General features: G+C 35.0%; 1 protein-coding gene across 1 annotated transcript; it reads right to left on the bottom strand.

Moving 5' to 3' along the window:
• Positions 1-348: 348 nt before the first annotated feature.
• Positions 349-3,942, bottom strand: LOC149230744 (uncharacterized). Its single transcript, XM_089381403.1, has 2 exons — positions 2,115-3,942; positions 349-1,277 (listed from the first exon to the last, which is right to left on the bottom strand). The coding sequence occupies exons 1-2, from the start codon at positions 3,940-3,942 to the stop codon at positions 349-351; spliced, it is 2,757 nt and encodes a 918-aa protein (XP_089237529.1).
• Positions 3,943-15,333: the final 11,391 nt, after the last annotated feature.

The raw sequence follows: 15,333 nt of genomic DNA, 5'->3' as shown, positions 1-15,333 counted from the left end.
TTCTTGGAGCATTTCAGGTCCCAACATGACTCGTTCCTCTAATCGATCCCAACTTAACGGAGTATGACATGGTCTTCCATACAAGATTTCGAAGGGAGCTACCTGTATTGAACTGTGGTAACTATTGTTGTAGGCAAACTCTACTAAGGGAAGGTATTTCTCCCATTGGTTTTTTTGATCCATGACATACATTCTTAGCATGTCCTCCAACACTTGGTTTACTCTTTCTGTTTGACCATCTGTCTCTGGGTGATACGCTGTATTAAAATTCAGTTGTGTTCCCATAGATTGTAATAGACTTTTCCAAAATCTGGAAGTAAAACGTGTGTCTCTATCAGATATTATCTTTCATGGTACTCCATGACGGCGAATTATTTCTTTCAGGAAAATTTGAGCGATAGCTGATGCTTCAAAGGTGGTCTTGACTGGAATGAAGTGAGCACTCTTAGTTAATTTATCAACCACAACCATAATACAGTCATGTCTCTGGGACGTCATAGGTAAGCCTCCAACAAAATCCATTGAAACAACTTCCCACTTAGTTTCTGGTATATCATGGGGTTGTAAAAGTCCTGCCGAATGACGATGTTCAACTTTAACCTGTTGACATTCTAAACATTGAGCCACAAACATTGTTATATCCTTTTTCATTCCTGTCCAGAAAAATAGTTGTTTTAAGTCTGCATACATTTTCTGGACTCCTGGATGTGCAGCGTATGGAGCTTGATGGGCTTCTTTGATTATTAGATTCGGAAGATCATCATCTTCTGGGACATAAATCCTACCCTTATATCGTAGCAGTCCATCATTGTCTAAGGTGTATTCCTCCCACTTGGTTGCCACAGGTACCTCTTCTTGTAAGGCAAATTTTATTTGCTGGTAATGTGGGTCTCCTACTAGCTGATTTAGAATCCAGCTCCTCAAGTCTATCTTTAATGCCGACATTGAATGAAGTCTAGGTCTCCTGCTTAAATCATCTGCCACTTTGTTTTCGTTTCCCTTAATATAGGATATCTTGAAATCATAATCACTAAATAGCTCACTCCAGCGTCGTTGTCGAGCATTAAGATCCTTTTGTGTGAAGATATACTCAAGACTTTTATGATCTGTTCTTAACTCAAATTGACGCCCCATTAGATAATGTCTCCACAATTTCAAGGCCATTACAACCGCTGCTAATTCCAGATCATGAGTTGCATAATTGATTTCATGGTTCTTAAGTTTTCGAGAAGCATAAGCGACAACCCCTTCATCTTGCATCAAGAGTGCACCTAATCCTTCTTATGATGCATCCGTGCATACCAGAAAGTCCTTGTCCATGTCAGGTACTTTTAATATTGGGGTTGTTGTTAGTCGATGCTTTAGCTCATTAAATGCTTTCTCACACTCACTTGTCCATTCAAACTTAACCCCTTTCCTTTGGAGGCGGGTGATGGGATTAGATATCTGTGAGAACCTTTCTACAAACCTTCTATAGTAGCTGGCCAATCCCATAAAGCTACGTACTTCCTTGACATTTCGGGGAGAGGGCCAAGTCATTATAGTTTCTATCTTACTGTAATCAACTGCAATGCCTTTGCCACTAATGGTATGGCCTAGATATTGAATTTCTTTCTCAAAGAAGGAACATTTAGAAAGTTTTCCATATAGCTTATGTTCCCTAAGGCATTGTAGTACCAACCTTAAGTGTTCTAGATGCTCTTTCTCATTACGAGAGTAAATGAGGATGTCATCCAAGAAAACTTGGACAAAGCGGTCCAGATATTTTCGGAAGACACTATTCATCAAGTTCATGAAGGCTGCTGGGGCATTAGTCAAACCAAATGGCATGACAATAAATTCATAGTGTCCATAACGTGTTCTGAATGTCGTTTTAGGTATGTCTTCCTCCTTGATTCTTAGCTGATGATAACCTGACCGTAAGTCTATCTTGGAGAATATTGAAGCTCCTTTTAGTTGGTCAAAGAGGTCATCTATTCGAGGCATGGGGTACCTATTTCGAATGGTGGCCTTGTTTAGATCTCGGTAATCAATACATAACCTAAGAGTTCCATCCTTATTCTTTACAAAAATTACGGGTGCACCCCAAGGTGACACACTGGGTCTTATAAAACCTTGATCAAGAAGTTCTTTGAGTTGTATACTCAATTCATTAAGCTCTGGAACAGTCATCCGATAAGGTGCTTTGGATATGGGTTCCACTTCTGGTTTCAAGGTTATGGAGAAATCAATTTCTCGAACTGGAGGCAAACCTGGTAACTCTAGAGGAAATACATCTGCAAATTCAGAAAGTAGTGGGTGCAATTTATCTGAGGACTTCTCATTGGTAGGAACCATTTCTACCGCATAAATCTTGTACCCTTTCCTCATACACTTATTAACTTTTTTGGCTGATATGAGGTGTAATGTAACACCACGTCTAATCCCTTTTATTACCTTAGTTTCTCCTTGGTCATTTTTTTTGAGGACTGTCTTATTATAACAATCCAGTATAGCTTTATGGGGTTCAAGCCAGTCCATTCCCACGATTAAGTCATATGTTCCGAGAGTTGTACTATATAGATTCATCTTGGTATCACACCCCCCAATGTTAACACTACAATCTCTTACCATTGACCCTACTGATTGCTGAGAGCCTGATGCCATTTCAACCATTCTAAAGTTACTTTGCTCATGAGCTGTCAATCCACATCTAAGTATTGTTGAAGGTGAAATAAAACTATCAGTAGCACCTGGATCAATTAACACAGATAGAGGAATGTTATTGATCATACCTGCAGATTCTACTACAGTAGCTTGGTGCTCAGCCTGGCGATGGTTTATAGATGCATGAATTCGATGTGGGTTTTGTGGTCTTCCTCCTTTTGCCTTGTATTCCTGTTGTTTAATCCCTGTTTGATAGCTTGGACAATCTTTTCTATAATGTGGACCTTTACAATGCCAACATTCTACTTGTGCCTGCTTCTCATGTTGTACTTGTCCTTGGTCACCAAATCTTCTACTCCTCCCATTAATCAAGTAGGGTTGACCCTTATGTCCCCTTGGAGGCGGTCGAGAAGTTGTGCTAGCGATTCGAGAAATAGTGTTTTGTCTTCCTTGGAATCTATATGGCTGCCCCCCTGGTTTATTCAGCCTCATTGCAGAATGCTCCTTCCCTGAACTTTCATCAACTACCATTTGTTTCTTCATATTGATTTTCCTCAAGACTTGTTTGGCTAAACTAGTGGTTGTTGCCATAGTGGTGGGTTTCCACATGGAAACTTCTGCTCGGACTAAGGGGTCGAGTCCATGTAAGAATCTTTCAGCTTGACGTCTATCATCGACCATATAGTCCAAGTGATGGACCAACGAATAAAATTCAGCTTCATAGTCCTCGATAGATCTACCATTCTGTCGTACTTCATGGAAAGCTCCTACTTGTTGGTGTTTGTACTGCTCTGATAGGTATCTAGTTCGGAAGGCTTCCTCAAACATTTCCCATGTAACTTGTACTGGGGTGACTTGCATCTTTGTTTCTTCATTTACCCACCATAATAAGGCATCTCCTTTTAGTAGACTCGTTGATATCTGGGCTTTTTCCATAGAAGTGTATGCCTTAAAACTAAGTGCTCTTTTGATAGCCATTACCCATGCTTCTGCTTTTGAACCCCCTTCTAGACCCGTAAACTCTGGTAATTTGGATTTTTGGACTTCTTTCATAATATCAAGTGTTGGTTGTCCATCTTTGACATTTAGATCTTGTCTATGTTTTTGTTCCAATTCCTTTTGCACATTTCCTTGATCTCGTCCTTGGCTTGAGACCCAGTCCTTAAAGATATTGGTCATTTCTCCAAGGGAATGTAATATAGCTTGCTCAGCCAGGCTTCCTATCGCTGAAGCGGCGGGAGGTGGTGTTTCTACTCCAAGGTTGTTTCGAGCTCGTCTTCGATGTTTAGGAGCCATGATCTACCCTGTAATATTCAGTGGATTTATTCATTACCTTTATGCCAAAAGCTACAATAAATTTAGAATATATTTGAATTTTAAAATATACATTTAGTTACTCAATTGAAGTATAAAACTTAAAGCATAGTTTATCAAAAAAAACATGGAGTTTATCATAAAACTTAGAGAATTGGGTCCATGTAACAAAAAAACAGAAAAAAATTCAGAGCATAGTATTCATGCTTGTTCATGATAATATTCCTGAGAAGGCATAAATATGCGCATGTATTGTATTTAGCGGAAGCCCAGGAGATAAAAGTCTGTCAAAACCCCGCCTTCGTCCTTACACATTGTAACTTTAAGAACTGAATCGTAGCAATTACGCTCTGACTGTAATTGACTTGCCATGCCTTATCAAAGTAATCAGCAACCAGAACAAGACTCAAGTAGGCCCCAGGTTCCAACTACGGCTTGCAAATTTGGCACATTCGTCATATTTGGCACGACATTTGATTTCAATTTAAACTTAAGCTAAGGAAAGAGGTGGACTAATATTTATGGCCACACAAGCAATTTCAGAGGCATGTATTCTGTTTGAAAAATGGGTATTTTCGGAGGAAGGCTTCGAGTAATAATAATGATAGGCAGTGGCTACATAAAAAAAGTTATTCGGACTATCACTTCTCATCGGAATCTGGTCAGCTTTTTCAAAAACACTGATTACCGAATAAACAATTTTGTCCGAAATCATCTTTCATCCGATTCTGGTCCAAGAACTACCAGACACAGACTTGGAAGGCTTGCGTAGATTTTGTGAAATTGTTTGTAGGGACCGACGAAAATAGCAGAACAACATAGACATTGCAAAGAAAGTGCCACGTACCTCATGAATACTTAGTAATAAAGTAATAAAGCAGAACTCTGCAATATATTTCTATCGATGAAACTTTGAAAACAACACTAAAATTGGTATCAATTAAAATCTCCATAGCAAATGAGGAAAAATCACGATATTTTTAAAAGTGCGTTCAGCATGTTATAGTATTCCATTTGTATTCTAAGTCATAAAGAAAAGTAATAACCAAAGCCAATAAAAAAATACAACTATGCATTGAAATAAGAAAATTTACGGCATAATTCTGCAGATTCATGACTTTAAATATCTGTTTTAAAATATGTGTAAGAAAATTTGTGAATCAAGCATAAAAATATTTCACACCATAAAGAAAAGACATTGTCACCCGACCCAGAACTGGATCAGATGACTAGGAAGGTTATTCCTCCCCACAAAAAAAATAATCATTTTATTAATTATATGGTGTGCAAGGGCACCTGCTAAGGCAACACCATTTTTTGAATCCCTTAAATTACAATACATTTATCCATTTGGCCATTGCTCTGGATTTAAATGTCCTTTAGCACAATTAAATCAACGGCCACGGTGGGCGCCACTTGTCAAATCAATGGCCAAAATGTGGGAGCGATTGGCAGAAATCGAGTTGGCCAGATCTGGTGCTGTTGTAACGATATACTATCCAACCTGCACATATTTCACAGCAACAATGTATGCAACAATAACTGAATGGTTATTCTGGCAAACTGTTCTTTGCTCGAAATTTCATTCAGTTTACAAACGAATGGAATAACAAATTTTCTAAATTGTTAACAGGATTTAATCTGGAATCTCTGGGGCTAAAATATGAATTCGTCTATCAGTGAAGAGCCTGATGAGAAAACAGGCAGTCTGCGATCGGCGAGCACCAGATTGTTCTATTCACGTATCAGTTGTTAATGATGGCCAATGACAATCTAAAAATTAGTGAGGCTTCTAACACTTTGCTAGCTGAAGAAAGTTCTACCCATTGGAAGGTCTTCAAGTATTTTGTACATAAAAGGGTAACTCGGCAATTAGAAGGACTATAAATATTTTTCATGGTAAGAGCAGGAATTCAAAAACTTTAAAATAGCAATTCAGTTAATAAAATGGCTTTGAATATTTCTCTAGTAGAAAGCAAGAATCCCTCAAAAGTGCTTAAAAGGGCAGTTTCACCAAAAGCATTTTACATGTCAAGAGGGCTTCAAATGCTTGGCCATGAATTGGAATTTAACTATTAACAGATTTGAATGCTGCAGTGAATTTATTGAGTGGAATTCCTCCAACCTCAAAGAAAAACTATAGTTGAAATAGTATGCCTATAGACAGTTGAAGGCATTTGAAACTTTTTTCAGATACTATGTCGTAGAAGAACTGAAAACCAGATACCTTTCTATTGCCAAAAGGGCCTTGAATATTTTACAATAAATAAGAAAATTCTTCGGCAGAAGCTCAAACATTTCACTGCCTATCTTGGCCATCAAAAGGACTCCAAATCCTTTGCCTTCTCAATGAACCTGGAATTTTACTCATCCGAACCTTCAAAATTCAAATATTTTTACTCCTTTGTAAGAAATGCCAAGCTACTACCATTAATCTCAGTGCTGCAAATCCAAGTAATCCGAATACTGATGGTATCAAGTGTTTCAAATTGATCCATATTAGCACACAGGAGGACACGTTCCTGTAGGGATTTGAGAATTAGGCATTAAAGGTGTTTAGATAGTATTAAAAAACTTATAGACAGTAATATTTATGTATGGATAATATAATTCGTGGCAGACTTCATCAAGACTTCCTAGGTTGCAATTTAGCAGAAAATTACGTGTAGACTGTGCAGCACAAAAAAATTTCTTTATGTTTTTATCCTTGGGAAGGCATACATCTGTTCCGGGTACTTCCAAAACTCGCGAATTTATTCGAAAGAAAGGTAAATCACAGTTTATTTTCAGAAAAGGGTAAATCGTCAACCCTTCGGAAAAACAAAAACCTTGGTAGATGGATAGTCAAGTATAATTCTAGAAATGCCTCCGTGACATGAATGATCATACAACCAAGATATTTAATCCTCACGATCAGTCAAATAATTCCATATAAACAAAATAAAGAAAAGGGACACCAAGAATATATGATGAGCATTGAAAACGCTTGAAATACTGTACTATATATTCAAAGCATAATACACCAAAGTTTATTTAATCATACACATACTTGTTCACCAATGGATAAATCTCAAGAAAATATATATATATATATATATATATATATATATATATATATATATATATATATATATATATATATATATATATATATATATATATGCGGCCTCCTGGAAGTAACCATCCTGTGACTTCAAAACAAGTTAAGTTAAAAATTCCAAAAAACAATTTCTAAGATGCCCATAGGCCCTAAGGTTGAGCCAAAGCTCTGATACCATATGTAACAGAAAAATAAATGAAATTGCTTAATAGAAAAAGATGCTGACAAATAATCTTATCTCTATATTACCTGTGATCACGATTTGCGAGATGACAACAAGGTTGTGGGGACGACTCTCCACCCAACCGTAGGCTCAATTGTGCAAGAAGTATGCTACAACTAGCCACCCCCGAGCCTCAATCAATGTACTACTGCCAGTGTTCCTAATTCTTAGTATACCATTCTCCCAAGAGAATGAAAGATGGAATCTCGGAATGATAGAATACCTCCCATCCTCCTCACCATCTATTAAATAGAACAACACATTGGAAGGGAAACCACATGCACACACTCTATGTGTCTGCATGCAACTTTTTCTTGTTTTATTTCTTTACTTTTCTTTTGATTTTTTAGCTTTCTTGTTTTATTTCCATCTTTTTGATAGTTTTCTTGTTTTATTTCTATTTATTCTTATTTAGAACTTTAATATGGTTATTACTATTTTTTTATTTTTATTATCTTTATTTCTTTTTATATGATTTTTAATATCATTTATTATTTAACAATTATATTTTATTATTTTTATGATTTATTATTTTTATTATTTATTATTAAGTGAATTATTATTTTTGTATTATTTTATTTTTATGATTTTTTTATTATTATTTATTATTAAGTGAATTATTATTTTTGTATTATTTAATATTATTTATTATTTATTATTTTTATTATTTATTATTTATTATTAAGGGGAGGGATATTACAATATACCTCATATATTTCATGGGAGGTTTCTTCTATAGGACATTGTACCATATTATGTTTTTCCTACAATGTTCCCTACACTTTTGTCACTCACTTATATCTTCTCTTCAGTGTTGAAATGCAAGAAATTCAACAGTCATGATCATAATAAAAATAGCGCAACCATATAAATTAAATGGCTAGTAAAATTCAATACGCATAAAAACACTTACCTTATGGCATATCTCACATTTCTAAGATTAAAAAAATCATAAAAATTGACTAAATGATAACTTTATTTTAAATTATTATTACTATTATTATTAATTGTAAAAAGAATTAATATATGAGCTAACTATATATGCATTTAAAAAACATGTAACTGTGTCTTTAGTTATGGAGATTCATCCCCCCATTTTACTATAGAGATTCTTAAGCTATAAATAGGCTTTATTACAATACCATGGGCCAATACCATTATTACTAATACCATATGTCCAAAAAACCACAACACATGTTCATATGATACATTTTTTTATAATTAATCAGTTTAATTAAAAGTGTTGAAAGGTTAAATTTTTTTGAGATAAATTTCAACCTTTAATTTATGGATACTACTACGAATATTTTAGAATATTCTGTGGAGTTTAAATCTATACTATCCACCTAATAATTATTGATAACTAAATTAAAATGATGGAAGTGTTATTCTAAAATAGACAAGCAAGGTGTAATTAATAATATATTTCAACATGTAAGAATAATTTTGACACATAACAATCTATTGTTGCAACTCTACTCTGATACCACTTGTAATGAACCTAGTTCGTTGAGATGCATTTCAATGAACCAAATGAACCTTTTCTACACATAGTCACACTCACAGGAGACTCATCACTACAAAAGTCTACTTATGTGCAATAAATGTCTACGCATATCATTGGAGTATGCCCTTATCATGTGGTATAAGAGTGTGAACATCATCTTACAGCTGAAGTTTATAATTCTTGGGTGATCCCAAGTTTGAAAAAGGATGCCCTTCCCAATGTTGTGGTGAAACCTCATTTCTTAACAATACAACGTTGAGTTCATAATCTTAAAATTGGAAAAAGATAATATTTCTCAAGGATTCCTACACTTCTTTGTTTCTAGATAAGATAACTTCCCCATGAAATGGTTCCATTAGCAATATGTCGTAGCCAATCAATGTATTCTCAACCATCATGGACACCATCACATACCAGGTTGTCTTTTGGGTGATGAAAGGGAGGGGTAATCCTTTTGGCATCAATTGGCCTAAAGTCCTCCCTACAAAGAGACTCATATACATCCATCATTGATAAAGAGGGAGATGATCCATGGTTTCATCTAATGGTTACTAGTGGACCCATCTAGTGTGGTGACCAACAATGGTTAAGTCTTCTTAAGGGAGTATATTTTGGTTACTACCCAAAGTATCAAGTCCATGGTATCTATGGCATCAATGGGGGAAGAAACTTACCTTCACACATCCTAGTAATAGTTTTGGGCAATAAACCATTGTCAACCCTTCTTCAAAGGAATTTAGGCCCATTTTCATTCGGTGCCATAACTCTCGCTATGAAGAAAATTCCCACTTTGGATTAATATCTATTCTACGTTGGTCATTGTAGAGATTATATTTATGATTAGGAGATGAAGTCACTTCCTCTCAAATTTTGCAACCTTAACCTGGAATTATAACATTTCTTGTCAAAGCTCTTGAATGAAAAGAATTAGATTGTATTTCTATGATGTTGTTGGCAAGGATCCATCTAGTGGACGATGGGTGAGAACTCTTTCTGTGTTGTAGGCATATAGAATTTATGTGTGAGAGGGGATCAAAAAAAAATTGTATCGTACATGAAGTGACCTTCTCTAGCAATACATGACCCCTATATTGTATTAGAATAGTTTTTTCCTAGAGTGAGGGTTTTTAATTTGATGTAGTATAAATATTTAACTATAAATTAAAGATGTCAAACCCAACTGATACTAGGGCTTGATATGTTCCCAAGGATCTCCCTCATTTTTAATGCTTTTGAGAGGATCTCAAACTTCTCCCATACCACTACGATAAGTTTACCATAATCTCTCTCTCTCTCTCTCTCTCTCTCTCTCTCTCTCTCTCTCTGTTGTAGGCATATAAGTTTACCATAATCTCTCTCTCTCTCTCTCTCTCTCTCTCTCTCAACATCAAATTCAAATTTACAATAAAGTCTAGACTCTCTAGCATTATTAAATAAACTAGGACTCTTCAAAGGTGTGCATTTCCTTTAAAAGTTTAACCATAAGACATGACAATGTGCTTCTCTCTCTCTCAAAAAAAATAAAAAATAAAAAATTACAATAAAGTCTAGACTCTCTAGCATTATTAAATAAACTAGGACTCTTCAGAGGTGTGCATTTCCTTTAAAATTCTCTCTCTCTCTCTCTCTCTCAACAAATTTACAATAAAGTCTAGACTCTCTAGCATTATTAAATAAACTAGGACTCTTCAGAGGTGTGCATTTCCTTTAAAAGTCTCTCTCTCTCTCTCTCTCAACAAATTTACAATAAATTCTAGACTCTCTAGCATTATTAAATAAACTAGGACTCTTCAAAGGTGTGCATTTCCTTTAAAAGTTTTACCATAAGACATGAGACTGCCTACATACTAGTAGACTGTGCTTTCCTCTCGAACCTATGGGTCTAAAATATCCTTATAAGGTGAACAAGGAGACTTGCAACTTGTCTTTATTTTTAATAAATTGGGTGTGATGAATCATTAAGGAATCGGTGAACAAGGAGACTTGCAACTTGTGTTCTATTTTTAATAAATTAGGTGTGATGAATCATTAAGGAATCAATTTGGGCTCTACCCCTCTACAGCTAAACCATCGTTCTAAGCCCTAGGCCCATTAGCCTAATTCTTTCCTTAGCTAAGGAATGGCATCAAAGAAAGATTTTGGAAATATAGAAGATATCCTAAAGAATAATACACCATTACTACATGCTTAGAGTTCTAGGATAACCCCTAAAATGGGATTGGAAGGAAAATTGAGTGGATTAGTGAATATATCTGATTATAGTATCATATGTTTTAAGAATAATGTAACATGCATATTTTTTTTAATACTTATGATTTGTATTTGTAATACCTATCAAGAAACCAAGCATTCAAGCTTGTAGTGGCCTCTTTAAAAACTCTCTTTAATGATCCATTTTGTTCATCCACGATATAAAAATAATATTCAAATTAACCGTTGACAACATGTACATCGTATTATACAATATACCGGATACATTTACAATTGAAGTATGTCAAGCTTAAAAAATTACGAAGATTTATCTAAAATGAACTACCTACAACTGAAAAGTGTTGGAAGCAGTGTCGTAGGAAAAATGAAGGGAAGCAATGGATCCCACCATGAGTTAAACAAAGTTAGGACACCGAAAGTGCCTATATAGTCAGTTGAGATCATAGACCATAATACTCCTCCTAATGATGAAATGCATTTTATGATGTGGAGATTGATTTCAGAATATGATGTATCTCCCGGAGGTAAAAATTTGGTGAATCATAACATCGGTAGTTCTCCCTTACCTTCCCCTAGTAATTTATCAGAATCCTACTTGTTTTGTTTCAAAGCTACTTAAGACTTTAAAATTTAAAAAAATCGATAGTACATACATAGTTCGTACTTCTAGTAGTCGTGGTGATGGTTTATAAAAAAGTTCCTTAAGATCCTCACAACCTTGTTCTCAAGTATTTACATTGGTTTTGCAGAGTCAATCTGTAATAGTTGGCAATATAGCAAGTTCATTCAATCGGTATCCTAATTTTTCAGTGTGAGGGAATGAAGAAGTAGAACAACATTGGTATCCGTGTGAAGCCATATGGAGGGCTAGATAGATGTCAAATGCTACTAATATTATGAAATTCCAAACTACAATTAGAGATAGAGAGCTCATATGGCTTATTAAATGGTCTATGTTACACCCTAATCCAACTCTAGATGAAGTTAAACAAGAATTTATTTGGGAATTTAAACATCCCCAGATAAACCAACAGGTTTTATTTGAATTGTGGAATATTTAACAATGTGAAGGAGAAATTGCATGGGTGTAGATGCAATGATTCAAGGATGTAATTGAAAAATTGAGTTATCTAATTGATCATAGCCACCAAAGAGATTGGTTCATTAAATCCCCTTTTCCTTTATCTAGAATCCCTTTAAAGCAACAAAAATTTGATACAGTGGAAGATTCACTTGAGAAAGAGATGAATATTGAAGCAATGGTGGGATACCCTCATGAGTAACAAGGGGTGTCGCTTCCACTGATCCTGCCATTATTAGGATACAACATCATATTCTGATTTGACAAAGATGTTGAAGGATATGCACGTTGCATGGCCATTAAGTCCTCAGGTATGGTGTAATAAATTCCATGTTGAAGGGCATCATGCCACTGAGTTTCCATGGTTGAGGGGTCTGAGACCCTCTATTATGTCTATGGGACTGACTCCACCACTATCTATTGTTGGAGTTTCACAAGTTGCTATGAATTCTCTATAACAAGGACATACTCAATTTCATGCATTCCCTAATAAAAAAGGTACGTCTGCAAATGAATACTATGATAATTTTAATATTTGCAAACATCCACCTTGCCTTTGTCCTATTTTGTAGAAGTTCTCAGTTGTCCCAAACAACATGTTTTGTGAGTTATGTGGACCCCTGATTCACCATACAAATTAGTGCAGTCCTTGGGATGCTTTGGTTGATTCAACTGTACTGCCCATAGTCAATAAAGCTCCTTTAGGGCGAGAAGGAGGAAATTCAAAGGGGGGTAGAAGTGGGGGAAGAGGTTTGGTTCATTACTATAATTATGATCAAGGGGGTTATGTCACCTACGACTATTTTTTACTTAGGGAACATTGGTGGTAGCATTGTAGAGTAAATATGTGTTGCGACCGAGGATTGTCCTAAGCTAATTACTTGCTGGGAAGAGAGAAAGTTGATTACTCGTTGGGAAGAGCACAATCAACAAAGAGGATCAAATTTGATCAACGCAAAACCTTGAGCACCTGAACAAACTCCAATGCCTAACAATAATATAATTACTAGAGGAGGAAAAAGTACTGGAGTAAACAAGGAGACCTTTGAGAAACCTACTATAATAAAGCCCGCATCACTAAAGAAGTCCTATGATCCTAACCAAAAAAATAATACTACAAGGATGCAATTGGAATTTTTAAGAAATTGGTCTCTTCTTATAGTTCTCGTGCACAACAACAAGAGAGGATTGAAATGAGGAGTCCCATATTTTCTTAAGTGATATCTGAGCATGTCATGGCATGGTTTAATTTATTTTTTTTAGATTATGAATGATGAATAGTTATCTAGCCAGTTGCGCAAGAAGCTCAAGATAGTTGTTAAATATGAGGAAATCTCAGATAGGCCTATTTATGTGAATTTTCTTGAAATACATTCCAGGCATGTCTATCAAAATAAGAGAAGAAAAAGAAGAGAATTTTGTGTTGATGCCCAAGTTACAGGATTTTAGATTAAGGATTCTATACTAGATTTGGATTATGGCATCAATATTCTATCAAGAAAGACTTGGGAGGCATTAGGAAAACCCAGGCTGGTGTTCTATCTAATCCAATTACATATGGATAATCAGTGTTGTATTCTTCCTATTGGACATTTAGAGGATGTTGAAGTTGACATTTGAGGAGTCAAAACATACACATATTTTGATGTCATAGATATCATGGGCGATAAAGATTTGTATCCAGCTTTATTGGTGATAGACTGGGCATTTGAGAACTACGTTATTATTGATCTCAAGTGAGAGACAAGGAACCTTGAAGTAGATGGAGTTTGACTTATACATCCATTAGACCCCTATCAAGGCCCAAGGTTTACAGAGCCTATAGATGATAGAGAAGATCCTAATCTTTTGGATTAGCTATATTAGCTCACTACAAGAAAAAAAAATATGACTATACAAATCCTACAACATATGATTCTATTAGTTGGATAAGTATTCAAAGCACCAAAGTCAATTTAGATGTTGTGATGGACAATTAGAAACAAGGGGATCATGAGCCACACTCTAGAAATTGCATAGTTATTCATTGTGCCCACTGGATTGGTACTAAGGTACAAGACTTTCCTACTTTTAATGGTATAGGCTCTACTATTAATTTTACTGAAGAAATTGATTTGAAGATTGAAGAAACACAAAAGATTCTTTTTTTGGATGTTGCAAAATAAATGAAGACTGTTCTTAAGCCTAATGCAATACTAGTTAAACATTCGCCTTACCACTTAAATCTGTGGGTTAAGGAGAAAGTAAAGAAGGAAATTGATAAGATATTGGTTTTCAGTCTGATATTCCTAGTTGATGAAGCAGAATAGATCAGTCCTATTGTTATTCAAGATAAAAAGGATTGGGATGACATCAAATTTTGTGAGATTATAGAATCGTTAATAATGCTTGCATTCACGATTTGTTTCCTACTCCCTTTAGTGATGAGGTAATGGACAATGTTGCCGGTAATGAAGCTTATTCTTTTACTGATGGATTTTATGGGTACCATTAGGTTCACATTGCAGAAGAAGATAAAAGGAAGACTACTTTTAAAATCGAATAGGAATATTGTGCTTATTAGAGAAATTTTGAGGTCTAAAATGGGGCTCCAAGGAATATTATAAAATAATAGTATATATAATAAAATAAGATTAGATTACCTCATCAAGTTTTGGAGGGAAAAGAGAAAAAACTACCTTTTCAACTTGTATTTTCAACTTATCTCCCTGTGATTTTACTCAAATTTCAGGCAGTAACACTCATTGGATGTGGAATTTAATTTTGTATCCAAGGAGTACCCATGATGCATACTTTCAATGGACCCTCCTACACGAAAGATGTGAAATACATGAAAAATGTGATTGCAATCATGTTTTTCATGTATTTCAAATTTTTCGTGTAGTAGGCTCCATCAAAAGTATGCAACATGGGTATTCATTGGATGCAAAATAAATTCTACATCCAATGATTTATCCTACTCGAAATTTGAGTAAAATAATAGGAAGATAAGTTGAAAAAGTAGTGTTTTTTTGTTTTTTTTTTTCTTTCTTTTTTGTTTTTACCTTTTTACTCCAAAAATGGTGAATCATCCCCCATGGTTGACACAATCATATTGAATCCTATTGGTTCTTATAAAGTTGACTTTTGTTGTACATTTTTATTTTGAGGCCCATTTTTTACCTCTAAATTTCTCTAATGTATCATGTCATGCCATTCAGGTCTCAAAAATGCTCTAGCTATATTTTCTAGAATTGTTATTACTACTTTTA

This window comes from Pinus tabuliformis, chromosome J (genome assembly GCF_031772625.1).
Source record: "Pinus tabuliformis cultivar Carrire ecotype Pingquan chromosome J, CPIR1, whole genome shotgun sequence".
NCBI lineage: Eukaryota > Viridiplantae > Streptophyta > Pinopsida > Pinales > Pinaceae > Pinus > Pinus tabuliformis.
The sequence above is the reverse complement of the archived record's forward strand: the minus strand, read 5'-3'. Positions and strand labels throughout refer to the sequence as shown.